General features: G+C 47.5%; 1 protein-coding gene across 2 annotated transcripts in view; it reads right to left on the bottom strand.

Moving 5' to 3' along the window:
* Window positions 1-1,511: 1,511 nt before the first annotated feature.
* POLDIP3 (DNA polymerase delta interacting protein 3) overlaps window positions 1,512-11,698 on the bottom strand; it is a 29,949-nt gene continuing 19,762 nt past the window's right edge. For both annotated transcript variants that reach the window (XM_002743816.7, XM_078334016.1), the window contains 3 exons: window positions 8,972-9,101; window positions 5,226-5,292; window positions 1,512-3,746 (listed from right to left, as the gene is read on the bottom strand). In XM_002743816.7, coding sequence (XP_002743862.2) covers window positions 3,569-3,746; window positions 5,226-5,292; window positions 8,972-9,101 — 375 coding nt within the window. In that variant the 3' untranslated portion in view covers window positions 1,512-3,568. The remainder of the gene's footprint in view (window positions 3,747-5,225; window positions 5,293-8,971; window positions 9,102-11,698) is intronic.

The following is an 11,698-nucleotide window of genomic DNA, read 5'->3' as shown; positions in this document are numbered from 1 at the left end:
GTCAAATTAGCACGCGCAAAGTGGGAGCGAATGACGGCGTTGACCCCAGTCAGTCACGAGTGCGAACTCAACCTTCCACTCATGCATTCACACACTAAATAAGCAGTGTGAGAGAAATCCAGCATGGCTGCTAGGTTTTCAGTCTATAGCCAGCTTGGGAAAAGAGGCCAGCTTGGGAAAATCGAGATCAGTTCTCTGTGGGCCATGTGGAGATGCCCATTAGGCCACTCAGGGGAGATGTCAGGTGGATGGTTAGATATGAAACTAAACATCAAAGATGTCAGGCCTGGAGAAACACGCGGGACTGGCCATGGATAGTTTTGAGAGGGGCCGGGTGCAGTGGTTGATGTCTACAATCCCAGCAATTTGGGAGGCCAAGAGGGGCGGATCACGAGGTCAGGAGTTCCAGACCAGCCTGGCCAACGTGGTGAAACCCCGTCTCTAAGTACAAAAATTAGCCCAGCATGTGATTCCAGCTACTGGGGAGGTTAAGGCAAGAGAATCGCTTGAACCCTGGAGGTTGAGATTGCAGTGAGCCGAGATCGCCCCACTGCACTCCAGCCTCCCTTTCAATCAGTGGCCTCTGGGTCTGAGGCCTGGGTTAGGCCTAGAAACTGGGTGAGGGTTTGCGATTTTCCGTCAGCAGCTGCCATTAGTAACAAAGCCCACTTGAAATCAGGAGGGGAACAGGACCCCACCTTCTAAAGAGGGGAATTTCATATAATTTGCATCCCGGGTGGAGAGCAGTGGCTCACACCTGTAAACCCCAACACTTTCAGAGGCTGAAGCAGGAGGATCACTTGGGCCCAAGAGTTCAAGACCATCCTGGGCATCATAGCAAGAACCTGTCTCTATTTTTTAAATGCTAAGTTGCACCCCAAGTGCTGAAATCCCTAAAGATCAAAACCCTTGGCTGGGCATGCTGGCTCATGCCTGTAATTCCAACACTTAGGGAGGCTGAAGCAGGCAGACCACTGAGGTCGGAAGTTCAAGACCACTCTGGGCAACATAGTGAAAGCCCATTTCTACAAAAATGAGCCAGGTGTGGTGACACTTGCCTGTAGTCCCAGCTAATCAGGAGGCTGAGGTGGGAGGACTGTCTCAGTTTGGGAGGAGGAGGTTGCAGTGAGCTGAGACTGTGCTACTACACTCCAACCTGGGCAACAGATGAGACTCTGTCTCAAAAAAAGAAAAACAAAAAGGCTGGTTGCGGTGGCTCACGCTTATAATCCCAGCACTTTGGGAGGCCAAGGCAGGCAGATCACCTGAGGTTGGGAGTTCAAGTCCAGCCTGAACCTACAAGGAGAAACCCTGTCTCTACTAAAAATACAAAAAATTAGGCAGGTGTGGTGGCACATGCCCGTAATCCCAGCTACTCAGGAGGCTGAGGCAGGAGAATCACTTGAACCCAGGAGGTGGAGGTTGCGGTAAGCCGAGCCACTGAACTCCAGCCTGGTCAACAAGAGCGAAACTCCGTCTCAAAAAAGAAAAGAAAAAAGACAACTCAAAGGTAGGAATAACAAACGTTTATTCAGAAATGGATAAGTAGTACATAATCACCCTTCATCCCTTAATGCCTCTTCCTCTCTTTTTGTACAAGAAACATAGATTGGTAACACAGGGGCATGGGAAGTGGAGGTGGAGGAGGACACAGGACTGGCCCACCACCTTCTCTTCCCTGTCTCCCAAGGTGACAGCTTATACGGTGGAGGAGGCAAACAGGTCCCCTCAATGTACCAGAAGATCACCTACAGCACCAGCTCCAGATGGCTGCAGCTGGGCTCAACGAAACTGTGACAACCAGAATATATCAGCTTTGGGATTAGAGGGGGGGGTAAAGCCCCGTGGCAGGATATTTACTGTCCCAACCCTAAGCAAAGTCCAAGCAGTGAGCCCCGTTCCCAGTACCTGAAAAACCAGGTCCTACTGCCTTCTGGGTGCTCTCTTGGGCCAGAAAAGGTAAAGTGTAGGAGGAATGTCTTCCAGCTGCTAACTAGAAGTCAGTCTGCACCCACTTGAAGGGATTAAGAGAATAAAAAGCAGCATCTTTAAAGAACTGGAAGTGGAGCACCACCAGGCCCCTTCCTTGGCCTTTCCTGGCCTGGGCAAGCCTGAGGATTGAAGCTGGGTTCAAACCCTGGGTCCTTCCTGCCTGACAGACTGACCTCTGGAAACATAGTTTCTGGGTTCTTCTTCACTGGGCTAGCCTCAAGCAAGTCTCGGGCACTCTGTCTCCAGCATGCACCTTTCCCAGCACTTGCAACTGATTCTGCAGAGCTCTGAGAATCCTGCTCTCCAACTGGCTCCACTCTACCAACCTGGATTCCCTTCAGTTCCAACAAACCAGCAGGGGACCACTCAGTGACACCAGAGGCAACACCGGCCTGGTAATTCTGGGATGGCCCTTGGGCTCTATAGCTGTGTGCCCACTGCCGGCACCTACGCTGGGGAAACAGCTTGCCTCATAGAGTTGCCCTGTTCCCTTGACTCCTCCTCCTCTGCCAAGGCAGAAAAATATCCCACTGGTCATGGACGGATGGGTCACTCCCAAAAGTGGGAACGCTGGGTGGCAGCTAGATATATGCCTCTGGGCATCCCTGACCACTGGTCCTGTAGACAAGTGAAGCTAGAAATGGAGAGCCAGGAGCAAACTGACCTCTTGCATTCAAATAAGCCCCAGCCCCGCTGTGTTGCATAATGGGAGGTGGAGCCTTTGAAAGGCCCAACCAGAGGAGAGCTGGCAGCTGCACCAAAATGAGGGTGTGATACCTGCCAGGCTAGGTGAGAACCGGGAGGGCTCACAACACAACCTCCCCTCCCAGCAGTGACACCCAGAAGGAAAAAAGACCTGGGGTGGGGCATTCAGCACAACTCAAGGGCAAGGTGAACTCTGGAGAACAACCTCTGGGCAGAGGCAGTGTGGGCCTCCAAGCCAAGCACGCTCCTGGACAGAGTCTTCCCAGAGGTGCAGCTTCATCCTGCTCCTGCCACTAGTGAGGCCTGGAGCTAATGCAGAGGGGACTAGAGGCCTGAGAACTGCTCCCCACCCAGGCATCTCCACTGACCAGGCAGAAGAGTGACACAGCTCTCAGGCCGACCTGGTTCCTATCAGGATGGCAGGTTTTTCCATCCCGTGTTATTTGAAAAGCTTAACGTACACAAAGGAAAGGCAGCCCCGTGGCCCCTGGAAAAACCAGGGTCCTTCACACAGCCCCTGCCCTGCATCCTATGGGGCCACAAGAAAGCCACCCAGAGAATTTAGTGTACCATTTCCAAATAAAAAATCCACTTGGGGCTGAGGCTGGGAGAGGCACGCTCTGAGAAAAACAAGCCTACCTTGGTGATGAGATGGAGAAGAAACATACTACAGGAAACATTAACAGAGAAGAGCACAGGGCAGAACACAACACAGAAAGGCGGGTCCCATCCAGTGAGGAAGCGCTTTACCCCAGCGACCCTGCCCACGCTCAGGGGTCTCCAGTCCGATGGCCCATTGGTCACAAGCTTTGTCTTGGGGAAACAGAGCCACCCTCCTCTGCCCCCACTTCTGGCTGCCTCACTCCCCTGCTCAAAGCTTGATTTTGAATTCTGTGGGCTGCGTGGTCACAGACGCCCCTGAGGACTTGAAGAGCGCCTTCAGGATGGTGTCAGGGTCCACTTCGGCAGGGGGGTTGGAGGAGGAGGCAGAGTTCACCCTGCGGGGCAGCTCGCTCTCCTTTTTCACTGAGGGGCTGTCACTCAGCCGCCTGTGGAGAGCAGAGAACAGGCAAAAGTTCTTGTCAGTTTTTCCTTCGACCGGAAAGGGACCCACCATGTACTGGGCATCTGTCATCAGCGAGGCACTGAGTATAGCACTTTCCAGACCCCTTCATCTCATTCCATCTTGCAGCAAACTCCATCATGGCTCAGAGCAGCCTTGATCTCCTGGGCTCAAGCGGTCCTCCTGCCTCAGCCTCCTGAGGAGCTAGGACTATAGGCGTGCACCACCATGTCTGACAAATATTTTTAAATTATCTGTAGAGACCAGGTCTTGCCATGTGGCCCAGGGTGTGTTTTTTTTTATTTTCTGACGAGAAAACGGAGACACAGGCAGTGCTATGTTCTAGGGTTTTATGAGGGTTTTTTAGAGACAGTCTCACTGTCACCCAGGCTGAAGTTCAGTGGCATGATTGTGGCTCACTACAGTCTCCATCTTCCAGGCTCAAGAGATCCTCCCACCTCAGCCCCCCAAGTCACCAGGACTAGGTGCGTTCCACCACTCCTGGCTAATCGAGGTTTTACGTTTAGGAAACACTGCATGTTCCTCCTGGATGGTAACATACATTAGCATATCATTAAGATATCTCACAACCTGAGAAACCCAAAAGTGAAACAGATTTAACTCTGTTTAGCCCAGTGGTTTCCAAACTTGTTAGAATACAACTTATTCCTGGTACATAGTTTAAGGAACTCATCGCACAATTCATTACCCAGGGTTCAAATCCTAGTCTTTTTAAATCTCAAACTCTATTTCAGGCCTGCCCACACTATTCCACTCACCTTGCCAAGTCTAAGCTCTTCCCTGGTATCTGCCACCTTATCTAGAATATGACGTCCTCACAGTCTCCACATTTTATGCATCTCAGGCTTCAAAAAAGCCCTCAGTCCTGGGCCAGACAGGTATACTCAACTGTGTATAACAAAAGCCTTCAATGGCTTCCCATTGTACTTAAAGCCAAATCCAGCTGGGCGTGGCAGTGTAGTCTCAGCGCCTGTAGTCTCAGCTCCTCAGGGGGCTGAGGCGAGAGGGTTGCTTGGAGTTTGAGACCAGCCTGGGCAACACATTGAGATTCTCAAAATAACTTAAAAAAAAAAACCCATTGGGGAACAAAATGAGAGGTGGCATCTGGTGGTGTCTCCATCAGAGCCAATCATGAGGTGGAGTCTGTGTTCCCGGATAATGTACACAGGCGTGAGACCCAAGCCGCCTCCCTCCATTCTCCGCTCAGATGTTTAGAAGGCTGAGAACCAGATCATAATGCTAGCCCCTGTAGGGTCAACCACTGGGGAAATGACAAAGCAAACCATTTTAGTCAAGTTTAAGGATTTGAAACAACCAGCTGCCATTGGAACAGAGGAAACGGAATGGGGGAATGAGGGAGAGCTGTGATGCAGGCAGTTTACCATTAGAATAAAAAGAGATGGAGGGAGCTCCCTCTCCCCAGGACCCCGCCTTTGGAACTCACAGCAAGATAGGCTGGTCTGAGGTGATAACGTTCCCATTCATGTGAAGGTTGCACTTCATCGGCTGCCCTGAAAAAACAGAGAGAAAAAGGCTCTGCTATGAGACCTCTGCTCCGCACACAAGAGGACAAAGGCTGTACCTCCATCATCAATGGTCAAAGCACCCACCACTGGCGGTTCTGGCTCAACAGATGGAGACAGGGCTGCATGGTTCCAGTCAAGCCAGACACTAAGAAAATCCCAGGGCATGAGGAAACCTCAGCAATGGGGGCTCCAAGAGGCAAAGTGGCAACAAACCTTGCTTCGTACAGGAGATGAGTGGAAGTGAGGGAGAAAGGAGATCAATGAGAAGCCAACCCAGTAGTAAGGGAAAAGGGTTCTGCTATCAAGTGAAGACAACCAAAGGCATTATGCACAGGATTCTACTCTGTCTACAAAGGATGAACTGCTAGGAAGACCACACTCCCGCTGTATATAAGATGTCACATGTGTAACAGTAATAGCACAAAAAAAAGGAAGAAGGAATAAGGCCATGTAGAAGTAATATTTCCATATCTTACTTTTATCATTAAAGGAATTAAAATGTTAGGAAAAAATTATTCATGTAATGCAAAAGAAAAGCCACTAAAGAGGAACCAAAAAGTGAAATGGAAGAATAAACCTAATTATCAATGTTAAATATGAGTGGATTAAATAATCCAATCTAAAGACAGAGATTGTCAGACTGGATTAAAATAAAAATAACCAGTAAGATCTAACTATACACTATCTCTACAAGAGATACATTTTTACAGTCCATGAGAGAAAAAGATTGAAAGTAAGAGTGGACCAGGCACGGTGGCTCATGCCTGTAATAACAGCACTTTGTGAGGCTGAGGTGGCCAGATCACTTGAGGCCAGGAGTTTGAGAGCAACCTGGCCAACATGGCAGAAACCCTGTTTCTACTAAAAATACTAAAAATTAGCTGGGTGTGGTGATGCGCACCTGTAGTCTCAAGTCACTCAGGTGGCTGAGGCACAAGACTTCCTGGAACCCAGGAGGCAGAGGTTGCAGTGAGCCAAAATCACGCCACTGCATACCAGCCTGGGCAACAGAGAGAGACTCCATCTCAAAAAAGAGTGAAAAAAGATGTATCACCCAAATAGCAACCCTAAAAAAGCTGGTGTTTTACTTATTAGCTATTACTAACATAAACTGAAATAGACTTTAAAACAAACCAAAAAAATGTTACTAACAATAAAGAGGGAATTTAAAGGGTCAGTTCATCAAGAAGAAAACAATCATAAATATTTATGCAACTAACGAGCCTCAAATACATAAAATAAAAATACACAGAAGTGAGAGAAACAGACAAACAGTAATAACGATCTCACCAGGTGAGGTGGCTCACACCGTAATACCAGCATATTGGGAGGCCTAAGCGGGCAGATCACCTGAGATCAGGAGCTCTAGACCAACCTGGCCAATGTGGTGAAACTCCGTCTCTACTAAAAATACAAAAATTAGCTGGGTGTGACAGCAGGCGCCTGTAATCCCAGCTACTCAGGAGGCTGAGACAGGAGAATTGCTTCAACCCAGGAGGCAGAGTTGGCAGTGAGCAGAGGCCAAGCAACTGCAACTGGGCAACAGAGGGAAACTCCAGCTCAAAAACAAACAAGCAAACAAAAAACCCCTCAATATTTCACTTTGGATACTAGATAGAACCAGGCAGATCAACAATGAAATAGCACTTTAACACTATAAAGCAACTAGACATAATAGACATCTACAGAACACTCCACCTAACAACAACAAAATATATATTCTCCTTAAACATTCAAAGAGAAGAAAATCTGGGAAATGCATGAATAGATGGAAATTAAAACAATTCTAAATAACCAATGATTCAAAGGAGAAATCACAAGAAAATTAGAAAATAATTCAAGATGAACAAAAATGAAGGTATGATAGACCAAAACATGGAATGCAGTTAAAGCAATGCTTAGAAGATATTATATAGCTATAAATGCACATACAGTCATGTATCACTTAACCATAGGAATACATTCCAGGTTCAGTGGCAGGATCACAGCTCACTACTGCCTCAACTTCCCAGGCTCAGGTGATCCTTAGCCTCCCCAGCAGCTAGGACTACAGGCACACGCCACCATGCCCAGCTAATTTATTTTTTGTAGAGAAAGGGTCTTGCCATGTTGCACAGGCTGGTCTCCAGCTTCTAGGCTCAAGCAATCCTCCTGTCTCTGCCTCCCAATATGCTGGAGATACAGGCTTGAGCCACGACACCTGGCTGTACAGCATGTTACTCTACTGAATATAGCAGGCAACTGTATTTGCACATCTAAACACAGAAAAAGTACCATCAAAATATGGTATTATAATGTTATGGGCCCACTGTCATATATGTGGTCTGTTGTTGACCAAAAAGTCATTATACAGCATATGAATACATTAAAAAGGAGAATCCAAAACACCTACAGAATGGGAGAAAATACTGGTAAATCACTTTTCTGATAAGGGACTAACAAATATGTAAAGTACTTTTACAACTCAATAATAAAAAAGAACCTAATTAAAAAGTGGACAAAGATTCTGAATAGGTTTTTTTCTCCAAAGAAGACAGCCAGGTGCAGTGGCTCACGCCTGTAATCCTAGCACTTTGGGAGGCTGAGGTGGGTGGATCACCTGAGGTCAGGAGTTCAAGACCAGCGTGGCCAACATGGTGAAACCCCATCTCTACTAAAAATACAAAAAATTAGTTGGGCATGGTGGCGCGTGCCTGTAGTCCCAGCTACTCAGGAGGCTGAGGCAGGAGAATCACTTGAACCTAGGAGGTGGAGGTTGCAGTGAGCTGATCGTGCCATTGCACTCCAGCCTGGGCAAAAGAGTGAGACTCAAAAGAGGAAGAAGAAGAAAAATAAGTGTCTTTCCACATCCAAGCATATGACAAAAAATAAAAATCAAAAACAACAGATAATTAAAATTTAAAACTAAACCAAAAATAAAAAAATAAATGTTTTTAATGACATGCAAATGGCCAATAGGCACATGAAAAGGTGCTCTGCATCATTAGCCATGGGGAAATCAAATCAGAACTCCACTGACTCACCCAGGGGAGCTCACCCAGGTGCCAAGATTTAGCCAAGGCTCCAGGTCTTTTATTTGTAATTTTTTTACTGTTGTATTGTTTTATTAGTCTCTGCTTCTCCACTTCTAGCACAGGGCCTTGGTCCACAGTAGGCACTCAATACATACTGAAAGAACAAATGAGTGGAAAAGGAGCATGGCAGACAGAATTTTTCTCTACAGGCTGTCTAGAGATGAAAAGTAAGAACCTGGTCAATAAGGTCTGTTGTTTACCCACTAGGAGCAGCTCTCACCCAGGTGCCAACATTCAGACAAAACTCCAGGCCTTTGAGGAACCTCTGCCCTAGCAGTGAGCAGACCAACATCTGGAAGGGAAAAGCTGTGGCTCTTGACTTCCCTGGCAGGACCCCTTAAGAGAACCATCCATGGAGAAATTGTATTTTTCTTTTTCCTAGGCTCAAAAGCTTAAGGGCTGAGTGAAAACCCAGGGCCCTGTGTAACCCACAGCTCAGCACTACTCAGGGACTGCACAGCAGTTCCTGATGCAGAGGAGGCCCCAGAGATGGGTTCCACCCATCTCAGAGACTTCCCCAGGAAGGCCTGCTACCTGACAGCAAGTAGAGAGGAGTGGGAGGGTCAGGGGCTGTTTTCTCCAGAACTTACCGTCCAGACACCGGTTGTTGTACTTCTTATATGCAGTGATGGCATCGTCCTTCTTCACAAACACCACCTCTGCTACCCCAGGATGGACCAGCCGAGCTCGCTTGAGGGCTCCACACACACAGAAAAGCTCCTGCACAGAACAAGAGGGGTTGGGATTAGGGAAGAATTTCTGACAGCCTGCCACTCACGCATGCTGAAGGCCCTGGGGTGTGGTGGCTCCACTGCAGCTAAATATGCCCCTGTGCCCGAGACTGCAGAGAGGCTCCACTGTAGGTGGTGCTCCTGAGGCATCCACAGGCCTCAACACAGCACCAAATGAGGTCAGCAGTGAGAAATGGGCTTGGACTTACAAGCCCTGTATCACCTGAGACCTCCCAGGAAGCCACCACCAATCTTCAGTGCCCACCTCAACAACAGAGATACAACAGTTATGAAAATCAGAGAGCCCTGTCATGAGAATGAATGTATACAAAGAAAGACAGCTGCAATACGTCACCTAGGAATCTGTTGGAAATACAAATTCTGTAGTTCTACCCAGAGTCCTGGTTTGGCTGGATTGAAGGGTTTCCCTGGACATGGGACTTTGAGTGCTAAAACCAGGAGAGTCCCTAACAAAAGTGGGACAGTCGGTCACTCTAAGTTGGAGAGTCCTGAGTGTGATCCCCAGGCTCTGCTTCCTATCCGCTATGAAATGTCTAGCATGTTACTTAACTTCTCTGAGCCTGTTTCCTCTTCTGAAAATAAAAAGGATTAGCTCACTTCCCAGGGTTACTGGAAAGCTCAACTGAGATCATTTTTAAGGCAGTGCTTTGCACACATCATTGACTCCAATCTCCACCTCATTTTCTAGACAAGGCCAGAGAGGGAGCAGAATGTGCAGACGGAGAGAGGGTGACTAGCACTCATGCCACTTCTTCACCTCCAACTGCCTTCACAGGTTGCTGTGAGGGCAAAGAGAAGGTTTATGAAAAGGCCCTTAACATGATTTGTTTTTACTGGTAAATATCAAAACAAGATGTCCCTCTGCATCTGCAGGAGACTGGTTACAGAACTACTCGCAGATACTGAAATCTGTGGATGCTCAAGTCCCTGCCATAAAATGCTGTAGTATTTATATATAACCTGTGCACCTCATCCAGTATACATCATCTCTAGATCACTTGTAATACCCAACACAATGTAAATGCTATGTAAATAGTTGTTATACTGTAGTTCTAAAATTTGTAATATTTCTCATTATACTGTTATTTTTAAAATTTTGAGTACTTTCATTCAGTGGTTGGTTAATGAATATTTTCTTTCAGTGGTTCTGGGATGCAGAAGCCACAGATATGGAGGGCCAACTATAAATACTGGGTGTAATTCCAATGTTATTACCCTGAGCCTCTCAACACTGCCTATTTGGGTAGAAGAGAAGTGACTTCCTCGGAGCGCCGAGCATGACTGGCGTTTAGTTTTCCACCATAATGTATCTTCCAACAGTCTGCCTAAAGTGCCTGGCACATAGCAAGTGCTCAATAAATGGCAGTAGTTACTACGTTTATAAACAGCTCTAATTTTTTTTTTTTTTTGACACCGAGTCTCACTCTGTTGCCCAGGCTGGAGTGCAATGGCACAATCTCAGCTCACTGAAACCTCCACCTCCCGGGTTCTAAGCGATTCTCCTTCCTCAGCCTCCTGAGTATCTGGGATTACAGGTACCCGCCACTATGCTCGGCTAATTTTTGTACTTTTAGTAGAGACAGAGTTTCGCCATGTTGGCCAGGCTGGTCTTGAACTCCTGACCTCAGGTGATCCACCCATCTTGGCCTCCCAAAGTGCTGGGGTTACAGGCATGAGCCACTGCACCCAGTAATCAGCTTTAATTCTTTATGACTTGTCAAGTATTACACAAAATAGGCTAGTTTCCATCCTCATGTGCACCATTCATAGCACTGTCCCTGCTACAGGAGGAGGACATGCCAGTGAGCCTGCTTAGTTCTAACATCCATCTCACAGCACATGTGTTTCACAATTAAGATTTAACCACTTGTAATCCCAGCACTTTGGAAGGCTGAGGCAGGCAGATCATTTGAGATCAGGAGTTCGAGACCAGGAGACCAGGAGACCAGGAGTTCGAGACCTGGCCAACATGGTGAAACCCTGTCTCCACTAAAAATACAAAAATTAGCCAGGCAGTAGTAGTGGGCGCCTGTAATCCCAGCTACTCAGGAGGCTGAGGCAAGGAGAATTGCTTAGAATCCGGGAGGCGGAGGTTGCAGTGAGCCGAGATCGTGCCATTGTACTCTAGCCTGGGCAACAGAGGAAGACTCCATCTCAAAAAAAAAAAGGCAGAGTGTGATGGCTCACGCCGACAATCCCAGCGTTTTGGGAGGCTGAGGCAGGTGGATCATGAGTTCAGGAGTTCAAAACCAGCCTGACCAACGTGGTGAAACCCTGTCTCTACTAAAAATACAAAAATTAGCTGGACCTGGTGGTGCATGCCTGTAATCCCAGCTACTTGGGAGGCTGAGGCATGAGAATCGCTTGAATACGGGAGGTGGAGGTTGCAGTGAGCCTGCACTCCAGCCTGGACAACAGAGCAAGACTCTGTCTCAAAAAAAAAAAAAAAAAAATTAACAAATGTGGTGACCAGTGTGGGTTGTTAGTCTGGGGTTCAGCTGCAGGGAGAGGCTGGATTCTCCAACTATAGTCATTTCATGATCTGACAGGTCAAAGGATGCCTGG

Source organism: Callithrix jacchus, chromosome 1, assembly GCF_049354715.1.
Source record: "Callithrix jacchus isolate 240 chromosome 1, calJac240_pri, whole genome shotgun sequence".
Lineage (NCBI taxonomy): Eukaryota > Metazoa > Chordata > Mammalia > Primates > Cebidae > Callithrix > Callithrix jacchus.
Note: the sequence above shows the minus strand (reverse complement) of the source record. Positions and strands in the feature narration are given on the sequence as shown.